This window comes from Phasianus colchicus, chromosome 2 (assembly GCF_987193195.1).
Source record: "Phasianus colchicus chromosome 2, bPhaCol1.hap1.1, whole genome shotgun sequence".
NCBI classification, from domain to species: domain Eukaryota; kingdom Metazoa; phylum Chordata; class Aves; order Galliformes; family Phasianidae; genus Phasianus; species Phasianus colchicus.
Window position 1 is genome coordinate 88431169 of NC_143437.1, and position 18907 is coordinate 88450075.

At 34.3% G+C, this 18907-nt stretch overlaps 1 protein-coding gene across 4 annotated transcripts in view; it reads right to left on the minus strand.

The window, feature by feature from the left end:
• Positions 1-18907, minus strand: part of MCPH1 (microcephalin 1) — a 122018-nt gene that overhangs the window by 90889 nt on the left and 12222 nt on the right. For all 4 annotated transcript variants that reach the window (XM_031611213.2, XM_090136293.1, XM_090136292.1 and 1 more), the window contains exons 8-9: positions 16844-17047; positions 9554-9666 (exon numbers count right to left, since the gene is read on the minus strand). In XM_031611213.2, the coding sequence (XP_031467073.2) occupies positions 9554-9666; positions 16844-17047 (317 nt within the window). The remainder of the gene's footprint in view (positions 1-9553; positions 9667-16843; positions 17048-18907) is intronic.

Consider the following 18907-nt stretch of genomic DNA (forward strand, 5'->3'; position numbering starts at 1 on the left):
TGGATAAATAACATAAATCCCATAAACTATCTAATTATTGAGAAGCAAAATTATGTAGCATATTCAATATTTTTCAAACTTATGATAAAAAACTGTTCAGACAGTATAACGTAAATGTAAAGAAATAAGTGTAAAGGATCAACAGCAAGCTCTACAGTACTTCCGAACTGAAATATTCATTTGACATATTGAACATGAAAAGGCAAAAATAACCAATTACAGAACAGAATATAACTTCAAATGATGAAAGGATTGAAATACTTATTTGGGATAAATTTTACTCAGTATTTTTGGAATTCTGATTATTAGCATACTGCTAGCCTGAAAAGCTTGAAATCACAGAATCACAGAATGGCCAGAGTTGGAAGGGACCTGAAGGATCATGAATCTCTAACTCCCTGCCACATGCAGGGCCACCAACCTCCCCATTTAATACTAGACCAGGCTGCCCAGGGCCCCATGCAGCCTGGCCTTGAACACCTCCAGGGATGGAGCATCACAAGTGAAGCTACTCTATGCAGTAGTAAGGATGTGCCTCATAGTGTCCAAATACATTTTGTTTGATCTACATAACTTCAAGGAATCCTGGAATCAAAAATTCTAAGGGATCCTGGAAAGGCACAGAGCATGGCTTTGAAGCAATGTATTCTCCGTCCACTCCTTCTGGGTTGAAACCCAATCTATACTGAATATGTATGCTTCAGCATGACCATAATGTTCTCCTTTGAATTGATGTCTGGAATTAAATCCACACAAAATAATTGCACTAGTTTCTTGGGGTCCTTGTGTAATATTAGCTCTAAAGTGAGATCCTGATGTGTCTGTTCAGAACACGCAGAAAAATTTATCATGATGTTTAATAAACAATGAAAACATTACTAATCAGACTACTAATTTTGCCAAAGCTGAGTTTACTACATAAACCAAGGTCAGAGCAATTTGAGATCCTACAGCTGTTTCTTCAGCTTCAGAGAACAAATGTTCATTACAAGTTCCTTTGTACCTATCTTCAGGGAAGTGAAAATACTGAACTCACACAACTTGGGAAACTTGCACCTGTCCTGACACGACCCTGAAAACTCTGCTTTTTAACTGCAGCCTTTATGCTACAACACACAACAAACAAGATGGTATACTGAATGTTCTGGGTGATGTTTTGTCACTGTCATCAGCACCATTCAAAGACTCAAGAATGCAGAAACATGCATACAGGAGGTAGAAATTGAAATTAAGTTTAATTTCTTCCAAACTACTTTTTCATCTTCATTCAAAACTACGTACTTTTGCAAGTAAGAGGGGGTCATTTTCTACATTTTGTTTTATTGCTTCAATTAGACAAGCAGTTCTCTTTAATACACTTGCATACAGTTACCAAACAGAAAACTTAGCAAAATAGTTTTAATTTTCAGTAGCACATTTTTCAAGTTAATTGCTTTCTTCCCTGTCTTGCTATGCAATTTTTCTTCAATGCTATTTGTGCCTGTTTTTATTTTACATTTTTCTTTTATTGCAAAATATGTTTTGAGTTAGCATTTTCTTTTCTGATTAGCAAAAGACATCTGGTGAGCATCGCTATGTATTCTAATAAACATTTGAAGCAGGATTATTACTAATACAACTCTGAAAAAATGGTATTGAATGAATAAGACTTTTCTCTCAATCAAGAGGAGTTGCACCTCTGTTTTCTAAATCAGAGCACATTTATTTCTGGATCGTGTTTTAGATCTGTAATGAAGGTTGTATTAGACTCCTATAGAACATTTACATGCCTCAGCTTTCCTTTATATGTTTCTTAAGACTACAGTTGCATTAAATATTTCTTTTTAGAATCTGTCAACAAGATTTCTCCACACCCTATGAAATACATTACATGCATTTCAATACCTCAAAGAAAGCAGTATTTGTCAATTTTTTTCAATTCTAGAAACACAGCGTGATACATCCTGTATGTGAACTGCCCCACATCACAGAAGAGGCATCCAACCTCAAAATGTTTTTCTTTCTTTTTCTAACTTTAAGCAGGTGCTTCTTGGAGCTGAAGGAAAATAAGAGAAAAGCCCCGTTTGTACAACCTGCTTTTCAAAAACTGTCACGAGGAACATAGACCTCTGGTTTCTTCCAAGGATGGACATCAAGCAATAAATATAACTTCTGAATTGTGTATTCCTTAGACTGAATGCTCTCTTACGCCTTTAATTTGACAAGTTCTGAAAGAAATGGGCTTTGAAATACTTTTAAGATCAAATGTGTACCGTGATGGGTGAAAGAAAATGACTTTCAACTTCAGAACTCAACAAGATGTGTAGTTTGGCCAGTATGCTAGGGACAAAGGGCTTTTTTTTGAATGTGAGGGAAAGGGAAGAAGTGCATTCATATGCAAATATGGGGAGAGGGAGAGTACAAGAGCATTATGACAACCATTTTGTACTCTTCCAACCCTTTTACTCTTTGGCTATTGTAGCTCCATCAGATGGTTCTGAAATAGATTCAGAACTCCTATACATTCTGTTGATCTTAACAGCTGTATTCTAGGAGTCACATTCTTCACTCTGACTAATACAGGACCCAAAAAAGAGCCAGATGCAGCATGTGAATTATCAAGAATTAGGTTAATTTCACTTTTTTTTTTTTTAAAACTAGGAAAGTTTGAAGGAGACGATGGAAAACTTTAAAGCTGTTTTTAGAAACAATCTATAAATTATGTTAATTTATTCTATTCATATAATTGTGGCTCACAGCTGAGAATAATTGGTAATTATAGTGAATTATTTCTATTCAGCAGTTTTAAACATTGAATATTCAAAGCTATAATTTACTTTCTGGTTGGTCTTACTCCACTTATGAGTTCTTGATAATGACATTTTCCCAGTTTTCTCTGTCTGCAAATTGAGTTATAGTTGTAATTTCCTGACTAAAAACAAGACCTCTGCTTTGGTGCTAATGAGATGTAAAAAATGTACCAGCATTAACCAAATCAGAACTACTATGAGGAAGGTTAAAAAAAAAACAACACACACAATGTAAGCTATAACAAGAAAAAATTAAAATGAAATTACATATCTGGGAATTACATTTCCCTCAATGCCAAAGAACCTAGAACTTCTGTTGGCAAGATTAAGGATGATCAACAGCTTCAGACTGACTTCAGCCTAATGCTGACACACTTTACAACTAACTGATATTTTCTGTTTTCTACATGCATCCATAATAGCTAACATGTTTTAAACAAAACAAAACAAAATCCACATCATATTCATTTCTTCAACAAAGGATAGATTTCACAGCATTTTGCAGTTTCATAGGTTTATCTGGCAAAGCCAGGGATTTAGTTTTTCCAGTAGGACAGACAAAGAGTAAGGGGAAGGCGGAATAACAAAGATTCTCCTTCCCACACCTTTGTCTGCAACCAGAAATTTCAAAGTCAATTAACAGGAACCCTTCATGCAGCTCCTCGCCCTTAAATTTAACAAAAATAGTTTGTGCCCCTGTCTGAACAATTTCAACAAAAATTTAAGTACAGTATAGGAGTAAATCTGTTTTATCTGTTCAGACATTAAAGCTGTTTATGCTTTCATTACCAGATCTGATGAAGTGAATCATTTCTTCAGATACCTGCATTATGTCAGACTAAAAGAACTACAAAAAGTTCTGGGATATTTTGGGCCCTCACTATGAGATTAAAAACCAAGTTACAAAGACAATCTGCGACAATAGAGTAGCTTCAGAGAAAATAATGGCCTGATTTTAAACCCTCATCATTCATCCATTTTGGTCAGTGGACACACATCATGGAAGGATCAGAAGAAGAGGTATCTGCACAGGCTACTTCATTGAAAACACCAGTGGTTTGATGTACGATTTATAACATGCACACACTGGACAGAAGCAACCTAGGCACAAAGAGAGACAGTTCCATTGTAGTGACAATCATCTTGCTTAATCCAACTGTTAGATAATGAGTTTGCTGGTGTTTGATTTATATTCTAGAGATTGCCAATTGTACAGCGAGGAGAGTGGAATTTTATGTGAATATACTCCTCAGCAGCAGTCTGAAGCTCCCAAAAAATCAGGGCTGGATTAATTTTAACTTTGCGTTATTATCTAAGAATGCAAAATTCAGTAAATACTCTGCTGGCAAAACTGTAACCCACTTGTTCCAGATAGTCAATGATCTGAGTTAAAGCCTTGCTGTCCTCTAGACAACATGCTAAGCAACTTAGCTGAGCAGTACTTATTGAAGGCCTTGAGTTACAACATCAATTTTAGGAAGAGAAGAACAAAAAAGTCCTACTTCTGTATTTTTAGGATCCTGAAGGATTATGTATTAGGCATACTTGTATGCAATTCTGTTAAAAAAGACTTTCTGTAGTACACACTTAAAATGAACAGTCACTGATTTCAGCATTTCTTATTTCTTACACTAGTACAAAGAAATATATCTATTAAGGAGTGATGAGGTGCAAGATTTTGTTCTATTTAAATGATCTTGGATTATTATTACAGTTCTATGCAAAAGTCTTTGCAAGCTCCTTCAGTTTTACAAAGATCACACCATTAATCCATAAAGACCTTAATTTTGATGTAGACAGAATGGTAGTGTTAATTTACTAACATAATATTATTGAAGACATGACAAATGTTGATGAAACGGTGTTTAGTAAGTATTTTGTTCAGATTGTTTTATCATAATTTTCAAGAGCTATGAAAACAGTTCCACCAACTAAATGATTACCAGTCTACAGAGTTACACCAAATATTTTTAACTTTATGTAGCACATCCGTTATTTCAAGAGTTAAACATATCATAAACAAACAAACAAAAAGATGTTTTAATAAGTTCATGGTGAACTGATTTAATCATTTCTGATGCGAAGAAGGAAACAGGTTGTGCTGAATCTTTACCAAATCAGCTCCAGTCCAATGGACTGCTTGGCTTTCTGGCATGACCTCACCGTTAAATGTAACAGTATACCCCAAAAGTAGAAAAGAACTGTGATTTACAGTTAATTAGTTAAGACACTGTGCATACTCCTTTGGTAATGAAGTATGCATGTCTCAAGCACTCAAAGAATATATGTTCTCCTTTCTTATGCACTGGTTCCCTCATGTTCAGAGTCAGAAAAAGTTGAATTTGTTTCTTGCACCCAAGCTGTCCATCTTCCATCCATCTTCCACCATCAGATCCCATAGACTTCTAACAAAAAAGTATGGAGATGGCATAAATGTACATCACAGAAATTGGGATTCTAGGATTTTCTTCTCAGAAGGAAGAAAATCTTACCCATATCTACTTTTTTTTTGTATGGAAGACTCTAGAACAATTTCCTAATTGCCAAACTGCAAAGTTAACTATGACCTATATCACTGTCTTGATACGTTTCCAGTTTTCTAAACCGCAAACCTATGAGTGTGAACAGTAGCTGTAAGTGTGCCTGTGGAAGAAGGAAACACTCTAAACTTGAGTTGAGAGGAAGTTGTATCTCTTGCCATAGAAAGGTACTGACTTAAAAAGACAATTTTTTCAAATTAAGAAATAGATCATCACACTTCAGAGGTTAGTCCAAAAAAGCTGGCATGAAACCTATCATATACAGAATGATTTCTAGGGACTCAAGGCCATAAATCAGCCAGGTTCACCAACAGATTTTCATAGAAGGAATGTAAGCATTTCCACAAGGTTATAACTATGAAGTTGCCATCAGGATATGGCACAAAGCACTCACTGTAGGGTTCAGCAGCAGGTGCAAGAATTCAGCTTCTGCTAGGGAAGCCCTCATCTAAAAGTGGGATCTGTGGGGGGTCAGTGCCTTTGTGGACAAAGTCAAAAATCAGAACTGCCTTGCAAAGGTTGGGTAAAAATACTTATGAGATTAACAATATAAACAAGACATACAAAACTTCCTCCAAACATGAGATTCAAAGGCACTCTTTACTGAGCTATGTCCTGGAAAGAAAAGCTTGAGCACTTATCAGTAAGTAGTAAGTCACCATGGCAGTATTTTGAAACTCTGGTTTTCAAATTTTCACTGCAAATACTTTTTCAGCAATTCTATTTATCTCATATTTACCTTGCGATACCCATTTTAGTTTTACTCATAGATCACTCTTACAGAATTTAGTTAGTTGGCTTACTTTTTTGCTACTTAACATTACATTAAAATAAAGAAGAATTTTATCAAATGAGTATCTGCAAATTCCATTTGTATGAAATAATAATTAACGCTTCTTATTTATATTCTGCTCTTGGATGTCAATATTACTATAAATTCTGAATGTTTGAAACAAACTAATGAACACAGCTACATTTTGGTCATAGTAACATCATAAGATGCGTCTCATCAGTAAAAGTAAACTTTCCTGTTGAATTTCAATGTGCCATTCAGTGGCCTATTTCAGGCACTCCATTGAAGATAATGTGACTTTAAATAATAGATAAATACCATTAAATCCTGTCATTTTTAGTTGTCTCACAATGCTGATTGCTCAAAATCTCATTTCCTATTTTCAATATTATGCTGCACCAAGCAGACGACTAGATTTAAACAATAATCAACTATTCAGTTGTCATCAGCTAGAGCTAGTCAGGCATTTTCAGGATTACTTCATATATGGCAGTTTGTGAACATGAAACATTCTGGGATCAAAACAGTTACACCTAAAATTACAGCAACAGATATTTGGTCCATACCATAAAAGCTTCCTAACTATCATGGAAGAACTCTTATTTTTTTGCAGATGGATTCTATTAGGTCCATATTGCCTTCTCTGACAAAATATGATTTTAATTATCCATCAAGATACTTAATAATTGTCCCTCGATTATAAAAACTTTGAAAATTGTACCTTTTGTATGTAAAGGTTTGATTCTACCTCCACAACCCAGTATCATAAACTGACATTTCTGGATCAGGGAAGCCATCTGCTGACATTCATAGGCATTAAATCAGAATATATATCTTGATCAACTGAGCGTGAGAAGAATTTGGAACTGTGCTCAATGACTGATCTAAAAACTAGGAGGTTTTAGAGGAACTACACATAGATCATTTTTTAAAATATGTTTTTGAATCTACCTTTAGAGACTTCAATGTTAACAACACACAGAAACTCTTGTTACTGTTTATCTTCTTTTTCTGTTTGAACAAAAAACTTGTTCCATTAAAGATTCCTGAAAGTATTTATTATCTTCCCCTAGCACGCCTGGAGTTGTCATTAAAACTGCTCTGTCTTCAGAGCTTTCTTTAGCTTACAATTTACATAATTTCAGTAGCTATGATTAGAAGTCTTCCATGTTAAAGAGCAAAATAATAGGTCTATATTAATAGTATAGATAGAAAAGGAAATTTGAATGCAATCTAACATTGTGAGGAAGAAGCAGCTAAACAAAGATATCTTGATTATGACTTCTGTCAATAGACAAAACAGAAGAATTTCATAATTTTTGCTTCAGGGAAATATTTTCTAATTTAATTTCACTGTCATTTCAACAAACACTAGGCAAAGTGTTACAATGTTTAAGCTGCAGCCATTGCAAAAATGTATTTATATTTGTTAAAAATTCACATCATGTTTGGTTTGCTTTTAGGAAGCTTCCTGAAAAAAAGTTTGACTGGTATCAGAGAAGCTTTGCGATTTATTTATTTATAAAAACGTAGATACCTAGCACAGTTCAGTCCAAGACATTATCCTGTTAAAATTTCTTCAATAAGTATTTCCTAGGGATCTCCTACAGTGGCTTTATAAATTTTGTACATATGTACGCATATGAATTATGAGCAAGAGATCTTAAACATTAATAACTGTTTAATACAGATTAACAGACAATTGCTGAAAGAAAATAGCAAGTGCTGCTATTTTCAGTCAAGCGGTGTGTTAAATGTAACACACTTTGTAATGTTCTTTTTATGTTTCAATCAGGAAAAAAAGAACACTGTCTAAATATTAATTTGAACAAACCACAACTGGAAACTTTAAAATTACAATAGCACACTTATAAAAAGAAATAAAGCATATGCTACTGCGTCGCAGACATTCAAATCAAATCACCCGAGTGAAATGGATAGATATGAAAGAAGCTATCTGAAAACACTGAATACGAATTTTCTTCAGTTACTGCTTAGTGTATGTTACTAGTAAACACCTCACAAAGCAGGCTTTGCAACAAGCAAGGAGAAACGTTAAAACATCCCACCTTCTGTAAAGCCAAAGTTTTGACTCTTCTTTGAAAAAGGGTAACAACTAAAAATCAAGTTCTTACTGCCTTTTCTTCTTTTTTATTATGTTATGTTGGGATCTTTAATTAAGAAAATAAAATCAAAACTAGCACTACGATGCAGTGCTCTTGTAGTGTAATTACTCAGAAGAGGAATGAGTGCCAATAAATGTGACAAATCTCCAGGTATCATTCACGTAGACAGCCTTATGACCATTGACTGTTTATAGATACATATTTAGCAGCTTTCGTAAGATTTCTGTTACAGGAAATGAAATTTTTCTGGACAGGTGTTTCAGCTTAATGAGGAAGCATTCTTAATATCTTTATTGTAGGACACAGATCTAGAGTGAAGTTGATTTATATGTTCTAAATAATTCTTATTAGTTTTACAACTGATATGACTGTATGTATTTAGAAGAAGAAGGTGAACACTTTCACAGAATCATAGAATCAATTGTTTGAGTTGGAAGGGACCATTAAAGGCCATCTAGTTGAACTCCCCTGCAATGAACAGGGACACATCCACAGCACAATTTAAAAACTAACAAGCAGTAAGACACAGGCAGGAAGTCAAATTGTAATTTTGAACAAGAGCAGATGACTGGGCCATGAAAAATAACATTCTATCTTCAAGATGCTTAAAAGACTGAACAGCCTGGTAACTGCATCTGCTTAGAACTTCAGAGTAAGAAGATTAAAAAAAATTAATAAATCTTTTCAGATTCACAGAAAACAATTTCAGATTCACAGAAAACAATGAAACATCTGTCCAATTTGTTTCATGTTGTTACATTCTTCAGTGCCTTAGGACTTCCCATTTTTTAAACAATTCAGCGCTCATTTTAATTTACTATAGTAGTGATGAAAAGAGCTACTATTTATTTTCCTGCTTATCAGTTTTACATTTAATTGTAACAAAACTTTCAGAAGACAAAGTGATCTTAAGATCCAGTGCTGACCCAGTCATCTCACTTCATTTGCTCCTACCAAGACTGAGCTCAAATCATAAATTTTGCTAAAGCTATCCTTAAATAAAAGAATATAAGAAGAAATATGGAATATTTATTCTTCAGAAACAGCCATAGTGAATGATCTACTACACATATATGAGAAAAAAAATGCAGTGACACGATTGGCACCACACGTTTACAGAAAGCTGAGTTCAGTGGCCATATGCATTGTTTTTGAGCACCTTTCATGTAATATTTCAAAGAAAGTAAGGTTTAGAATTTTTTTTTTTTTTAAGACTTGCATAGAGCATGCATATTCTGTTTGTAGGTACAAAGGCACTCAGTGATTCTTCAAAAAGAGCTTAACAATATGTCCAGTTAAACTCACCTTTTGGGGTCTTCTGGTTTTTCTTCCCCTCCCATTGTGCTTATTTTTTTGTCCATTAAAAACTTTGCAAGAACCATAAGTAACATCATACTCTGACACGTGATTTTCATCACCTAGAAACCAAACACAATACAAATTTAGAAACTTGAAATGAAACTGCCACACTTTATAGAGCTCAGTACAATTAAAAAAAATCTAACTTAAAAATTTGCATCAGTTATTTTTCCATTGTTTCAGTTATGAAAAGAAAAATGACACATGAGCACTTGACTTTATCCTTCAGTTTCTCATCTTCTAAATAAACTAATTATAAAACTAATTGTAATTTCTAGTATTTTTAGCTCTGCATATTAATCACAAATAGAGAATGAGCAACACAGCTTTTTGTTTCAAACTTTGCAATTTCTATGAATACATTAAGAAATATTTTAGAAGCACTGGTGCTATGTTTTTATATTTCTTATTGAAACATGAGTGCTTTCAGAACACACTGTTTTTATCTGAAATAACCTGAGGGTCCAAAACATGTTTTCAAATGACAGTTTGTAAACAAATCAAGCAAGCTGTCAGCATGCAAGGATTGACAGCACATGCAAGTATATAGGTCTTGTTATTTAGAAAAAGGCACCGTCCATGAGAAGGTACTATAATATACGACAAAAAGCAGTATTTCTCATCACTTATTTTTTAAATTTACATATATTTAATTTGTCAACTTTGTTTCTAAATGATAAAATTCTGGATTCATTTGAGAAGTTAACTTGCTTGCAAAAGACGAAAAAGCTTTGATCTATCTTTTGATGAAGTTTTAATTTCTGAAGAATGAGGTAAGTTGTTCTTCCTAAATTTAATTCAATTTAATCCATGTTAGGACATTCATTAATGTTTCATTTAAAGAAACCTAAAGAAGAGACCTAAATTCAACTCCTCACAAATAATCCTATTTCAATATTACCACATTTAAAAGTCTAACTGCCTATTCTATTCAGTGGAAATAAATAGAAGGTGTTACTTTTGAAGTGACCTAGGTATTTGTTATTGCATTAAGGTCCATCATCTTCAATCATACAGCAAGACTGATGGCAAGAGGACAAAAGATCTTGCCACACAATAAAAAGAAGGTAAGAAAAATAAATGTCACCGTTTGGGAAATGTGAGTTTAGAAAGCTACTACTAAACATTTATTTTCAATCTTAAATAAAAGATATTGGGCCACAAAATATGTCAGGAGATTGACTCCATTGCTTCACCCCAAGCAGGAGGACTATGTAGTGAAAACTGGTTAAAAACAAGGTATCAGTCTGTTAAATTCCAGTAGACTTCCCAGTCATTTAATTCACTGTAAAATGACAATACACAAGCATCTTGTTTTCTTTCTTTCTTTTTTTTTTCTGACAGGGAAGCAGGGCAGTGAGAAGTGCTCAAATATTCCTTTTGACTCTCTAGACCCAAATGTTCAAGAACCTTAAATCTTGTCCCACTTAGATTTAAATCCAAAGACTTGGATTAAAGTTCCAGTGATGGTTGGACTTCTTTCCAGTTTGGCTTCATTCTCATTTGTTGTCTGCATTTACAAGACAGCAGGGAAAGTCCATCACCTTTATAATTATCAACTTAAGGACTCTGCATATTACATAAGGGTTATTTGTTGCAATCCAGTTCCTACTTCCCCTGCCCATGTTTCTGCTCACTATTACTTTTTTTTTTTAATTTATTAAAAACAGTTGCTCAGTCAAAAGTAAGGTTTTCACCTTCAGTAGCTTTTCCTAGGGCATTTCTAATAAGGTTGAGAGAATTGATGGAAGCAATTGTACCCACTATTATCCACAAATTTAATCCAAACACTCAGCAAACTCATTGTGTGATTAGGTCTTCTAAATCCTAAAACATTGCTCAGTGGCTGGTATCAACATCTTCATAACTGAGAGGTCTTTCGATTATTACAACAAATTACAACAGAATGGCTTTAATTTACAATTTAAGTTTCTCATCATTCACGATCATTTATCACCACTGAATGAGAATATTATCTTCAAAAATCCATATGATATTTTGAGTTAAAAAGCAAGTAATGGTTAGATATTATGGGCTAGTTTTTGTTCAGTCAAATCATAAACATTTATTATAAGCTTTATCTGCAGTGTTCTCCTTTATGAATATCTTAAAGTGTCACTGCAGTTAAGTTACAACACATCTACTATTCTATACTTTTATGGCAAGTGTCATCAGACTTTATAAATTCAACATCAAAATAATCGTTAACTCATCTCTCTATTTTGAAATACTTGTCCGTCTTGTTTTAAAACATTACAATTAAGTTTTTGTGAAGATAAAAAAACAAAGGAATCGAGCATAACTCTTCTTCATTCCTCACTGTTTTTAAAGGATAAGTAGAATAATATTAATTGATTAATTTTAAAGATATGTACGGTATTTTAGAAGCATTAAGCACCTATCTCAACATTCTAGACCTAGTACCTCAGGTAAAACATACCCATCTAAATCACACTTGATCATTTTTGTACTGAATAACAGAATGATACTTCCAATTCCTTATCTCAGTCTTGAACAACACCTACTAAACAATAATTGATCTTACTTCATGTCCTTTGGCCAAATAAGATAATTTTGCATCCCATATTCACTATAAATATCTAAATTCACTCAGTTAAGCCTTAAATATACTGTCAAGACTGGAAATAATGCTAGCTCCAGTTCAACTTTAAGTGATTTTAGGATGATTAAAAAAAAATAATAATAACCTTGTACTCTTTACCTAATATTATTTATTGTTACAGCTTTGACATTAAGTCATATAAATTCATTAAATTTAAGTATTAGCGTTCTAAACGGTGTAGTTCACGTGCCAACTTATCTTACCATCAGCCCTACTCAAAGATCTGTAAGCAGATGGAACGGATTTCAAGATAAATCGATGTATAACATGGGTGTCCAAGTTGATGGCCTGCCTTGGCCATATTGAAAAAAATATTTCTTATTAAAGCATAAAAAAGGGCAACAAGAACAAAAAACTAGTGGGATACTTGACCTTGTTTTAGTGAAACTAATAAACACATTAACTTACTAACTTATGAAATTATTATACACAATAAGACAAGCTCAAGCTTATTAACTAAATAAGAAAACTTACATGTCTGCTTAATGACACCACACACACACAGGCACACACACAGGCAGTTGAAATATTATCTGCAATCATGGTGTTTTATCTGCCAAGTTGCACGCGTGTAATATGTAAGGTATGCTGGTTTTGGCTCAATTGAGTGCAGTGGTGAGAGCAACAGGCAGAGTTAGCAGTGCATTGTGCCCTCCTCTCATAGCATTCTGTTGCTGCCTATGCAGCCTGTACTGAAGCTATGCACATTTATTCATGAAAAATATTGCTAAAATGACATGATAATGGTAACAGTTTACAGTCTTGTGAGGCCACATTTCTAGCTGCCATGTGACCTGCAGGCTGCAGGTTGGGCATGATTTAAAACATGAATGACAAGGAAATTCTAAGACTGCTAATGACACAGATTGTCAACATTCACAATGGCATTATTGTATACCCATAAACTTAAACTCAAAGCACCATTATGCTCATCCTGTAACTGCTAGAAATGTAGGCACTGACATGCAAAACCCAGCAGTTAAATTTCTACTTTAAAACCAAAGAGTAGGAGCGCCCCTAACTTAAAAACGGGATAAGAAAAATGCTTGATATTTAAACATATACAGATACTGAGTCAATCTTACAGTGATTTTATCACTCCTAACCATACATATGTAAGGAGTAAGTAATAATATACTATTTACCAGTTTTCAAACCATGTAAAATGTACAAACAACAAAACAATCTACTATTTATTTACTAATTAAAGTGGACGTGAAATAAGGAAAATAAGTATTAGAAAATAAACATCAGAATGTATTAAAACTATATTTAATAAATATTCAAGTATTACATTTTACAGTGTCACAGTTAGAAGTTTAAAACACAATTTTAATTTTCTTCCACAAAACTTCCATTAATAGTGAAAATACAACTCAGTTTTTATTAGCGATCTCTGCTATTTTCAGATGAGCTTATAACCAGAAAGGATTGAAAGGAAAAAAAGGAAAAGTGTCTGGTAACTTTTGTTTGCTGAATACCCTTCCTTAATCCTCTACTCCAAAATCTGTGAGCTTAAACAAGTTGTCCAATAAAAGTGTAACATGCTAGAATACTGATCTCAATTTCATCACTAGAATCCATGATTTAGAATTAACTCTCAAATTAACTAACACAGCTAAGTAAAATATGTTTCCTCCTTCCTTATTTTTTTATTCCTTAATAAGAAAACACTATTCTTTGATATTACAAAATGCAGCAATTAAGGAATGTCTTTCAGTACATTGTCATGAGGCATAAAACACATTCAGTGGGTTCATACATTTGAGGCTGTACACTTACATAATGTAAACCTGCATCTATATTTTATTGTTTGTTTGTTAAATGTCGTATAGTGATGTACACAGATGTAAAGAATCCAAAAAAGCAGATCAGCTCAATTCCCACTGATATATACACAGTTACCCTGTAATATTTCCAGTGAATGATTTCACAAGCATGAAACCAAAATTGTTCTGCTCTTTAAATAATAAATTTTATATAATGTATTGATGCTTTGTGAAAGTTTTTTGTTTTTGCAGTAGATACGTCCAACAGCAAAGCATAGGCCCTTACTGAACTTATAACATTCTTATGAAATGGCTGCATAGGTTATAATGGATGCAAAGCTGTTTTTCACAAGAAAGATGCTGAGCAGCAGAACAGAGCGGAGACTAGGACATCCTGGCCAGGGTAGGAAATAAATCCAGAAAGCTTGAGCAAAACCCAGCATGATCAAGCGTGAATAATGTTGAGCTTTTGCAAAGGAATACACAAGGGGAAGACTGCTAAACAAATGTAAAATTAAACATATAATTAAATTTATGCTTGCTAGCACAGCATAATAGATATCATAAATCAGGAATTGGGCTTCGTAACCTTTAGATGTTTTCTGATATGGGTTTCTTCTTAAATGTGGCTTTCATAAGTAGTAAGAGAAGAAAAAATGGAGAGCAGGGTAGGGAAGCCTAGCACAGAAGAAAACAGGTGTAACAGCTTCAAGGAATACTGCTCTCCTGTATCCATAGAAATGTACAGAATGATCCTAAAAACAATAGATTGGTGATAGACTTCATTTGGAAAAGTGGATGTGTTGCTTAGACTGTAAGCCTGGATACTTAGCCAATAGGGGAACATGAAAGTTCCAGGATGAAAGTATCCATGATGGGAGGAAAAAAAGAGTATATAATGAGAAGTGCATTACTGATCAAGTGCATGTTTTTTCCTTTGCCACAAGGGCATACATGCCCACTATTGCAATAATGAATAAAAACTTCGCTGCTTCACTGAGATCTTTGTCTGATGGAAAATTATTGGAACTGAGCATTTCACAGTATCATTCTAGAATTTTCCTGACTTCTCAAACTAAATTAAGAATGCTCAAGTATAAATAATATTCTTAAAATTGTTATTAAAAGCAAAGATCAGCTCCATATAAACAAAGCCATAACTGAAAGAGATGCTTACTTCACACATTGTTCAGCTGCCCCATGTGAAGGAGATGGACTCGATCTTCAAGGGACCATTCCAACTCAGAATATTATGTGATTCTGTGTGCCCTCAAATGTCAAAATCACTCTTCATTATAGCAAAAGTTAGAAATTGTTTGGTTTATTTCCCATTAGAGATTTTGTGCTTTTAACAGTAATTTTAAATTGTGAAATAAGAATAATTTTAACAGGGAATGCTATGCTTTATAGTTACTTGTAGACAGCTCACGTAAGTATCATAACTTTAAAAGGATGAAGAACTTGTTACCCTAAACAAGTCTTGAACAGAATGACAGAATTGTTTGAGTTGGAAGGGACCTTTAAAGGTCATGTAGTGCAACTCCACTGCAATGAAGAGGGACATCTACAGCTAGATCAGATTGCTCAGAGCTTGGTCCAGTCTGACCTTGAATGTCTCCAGGGCAGAACCTGCTAAAGAGTCTGTCACCTTACTTCTTATAAACCCCTCTATATATTGAAAGGCAGCAAACAAGTTTCCCAAAAGCTTTCCCTTCTCCGGGCTGAACAGATCCAGTTCTTTCAGCCTGAATAGCAGCATAAGGCTTACAGAATGGCAAGCATTATAGGAAGAAGGCAGCTCACAGTTTTGTTGCATTTTGTAAGCCAATTTCCTTATCTCCTGATGACTTTATGTTTGCAGTATATGAGAATACAAATGTGTGTTCTTCTGGCTCCTACACAGTCATTTAAGTAAAAGTCTGGACTGCAGCATTTTTTTCTTTTTGTGTAATTCTCAAGCATTTTTCCATTGAGAATGACATTTTGCATTTAGTTGTACAAGTATTTCTAATGCAGTATGGTATTCTTTTGTTTTCTGTCTCTATGTATAGACTTACCAGGAGTGTGAGTACAGCTGATTCTATAGGATAGGCATGGGCATACTGAGGCAGATCGTTCTCAAAATTTAATCTAGACCTGCAATTTCAGCTTTTTCACCATCAGGCATACCATTTAATGGCATGCTTTCTGTATGTTCAGCTAATGTAAACAACTTCTTTATTAAAGCATGATTTGCTGTAAAAGTCTTTTTTCTGCCTCTCTCATAAATACTATGTAGCTTTCAGGAACACCTATCAGTTGAGCCCATGCCTCTAAAAGATTCTTTGCAGGAAACTTCAGGAGGATTCTGGGACTATTTTAGACCTTGTAGCTGGACTTTATTCAAATCAGATGAGAAAAAGAAGTCATCATGAGAAGTCTCAACAGTACACAGATCCTTGCTATCTGTAGTAACCCAGTGCAAGAACTCCTTTTTAGACCCTGACACACTCAGTTTAAAGCTAGACAATGTTTGTAGTTGATTTCTTTTTCTGTGTTCTGTAAGACTATCACTTCTGCCAAAAGGGAACCTTATATCAAATGAACGTGCATTTAATTCTTCACTGCTCACAAATGAATTAGAGAGACTGTCATTCAAAGCACTATTAAGAGTAATTAACTCAGCAGTTTTTTTGGGAAGGAGTAGTATGAACCAAGTCCTTGATTCGTAGAAGATAAGTTTTGTTTGCAACTGAAGTAGTCACTGTACTTTCATCCTTATGGTTTTGCTCTGAAAAGTTTTCTAGATCTTTAATTCTAAAGACAAATTATCATGCAAAGTACTCTGCAAAATCCGCTTTTTACCTAAGCTTCTTCTGCTAGATTGCTTCTGAATTAAGCTCTTCTGCTCACAGCCACATGAGGAAGAATTCACTGAAGCACTCACAGAAACATGAGTACGAGTCTGAGTATCGCAGATGTTTTCTACCTCTTTTTTCTGTCTCTTTGATGTAATAGTTCCAAATAAGTCATCACAACTTGAGTTCAAGCAGTCTTTCTTTTTTTCTCCTGTAAAATATGAATAGTAGCAAAATAGACAGTTAAGAAAACAGGAATAGAACAAAATTTCTAAGTGAAACACATATGAAATTATTGAAAAGAAAAAGCAAGGATGAAACCACTTACCTGAATGTTCAGTGGCCAAGTCATTAAACAGAAACAAAGTATATTGACGAGAAGCTGCAATAAGTTTTACTATCATGTATTTCTATGTGTTAAGTATTTACAAACCCTATCTTAAAACGAAGCGGAGAAAATCTCTAACGTGTGAGAAAAGCAGCATGATTTTATGTTGATAGAGTTAGCTGAAATCTATATAATCATTTTAGCTATCACAGAATTACTCATCTTCCTGTAGTTTTCCCAGAGTTAGGAAGAAATTAAATACACAGTAGTATCATAATCTACGTACCAACATACTGCAATAAAACCAAACAGAACGTGGAAAAAGATAACATATATTTTAGTTATTCTAAAGAAATTATTCTGGGAGATGATAAAAAAAAACATTCATAACCCTTCACAGTAAATTCCTCTGAAATAGGCTTGCATCTTTGACTATTCAAAATACAATTTTAAGAATCCAGTTGTTCCATACAATTTTCTATACTCTATTTTTTACAACAAATGTATGCTGAGTGCAAAGTTTCAGCAATACTTCCTTTGTTAGTGCTGCTGTAGGTTTTAGGGGAAACAGCAATCTTATTTCCTCACTAAATATAAATAATGATTTAAACATATGGTATAATTTGGTACATTCTGAATTAAGCTGCAATTGAAATGTCAACCAACGCACTCTCATAAGCCTTACAAACAAACAAAAGGGTCACCATGACTGAATATCAGAGATGGAAACTATCATCAGGGATATAGAGGATCGCTCCTAAAGTAAAGGCTGCTATTTATTTCTGTGGGAACTACAACAGATAGAAAGATCATAAGGACACTATTTGATAGAACAAATTCTTAGCTACAAAACACTATTTTTCAGCACAGTCACCACCATTAGCTGTGCATTATTGCCAGCAACAAACAAGAGTCTGCATACTGCACTCATAGGAATCTGCACTAGCAGGGGTGACCCAGTATTTCACAGCTGCTATGATGGCATCATTACTGAAACATACCACCTTGCTGTGCTCACACCCTCTGTTTGGTCTCCATAACCATTCAGCAAGCGTGATGAATGTCAGTAGGTGTCACTTATTCTGCTTGGAGGAATTCAGTGACACACATTTGCTGCATGCACACTTCTATGTCAGACATCATTTTGTCAGACTGCCCCTCTGCTGCCATCTGTCACATGGCAACAAAATGTAATGGAGTATTGGTGAGAAGGTCCAACATAATAAAATAGAGTGCATTACTTTCAAAGCAGCCCTCGTAATATAAAAATCTATAGTGCAGCTGTAATGCTGGAGGGGCATATTCAAGGTAAAGTGCTCAAACTGATGTTTAACCTTATCAGCACAGAACCACTTTACTGAGATAAAAGAGTTTAGTGGTATAGTTACGCTATTTCCAGTATCAAGCTTCTACTTCTTTCTGAAATTGCATGAAGGCATATCTGGCTGTGTCAGGATACCACTGTGTATAATTTTGCCTCTGTTCTCATGTACGCCAGCATGACAAATTTTCTGTATGAAGTCAGTACAACACTTAAATATATATACACATATATACACACACATACACACGCACACACTTCACTGCTGGAGAAGAATGGAGTAGGCAGACCAATCAAATGGTCTTCATTATGAATTCTAAAAGCTGACTTCTTATTTACTACTAAAATCCATCTTATCTTTTTGTTCTGACTGACAGGAGACATGCAGTATGAAGTACGTAACTCATTGTGGACGTTATTTC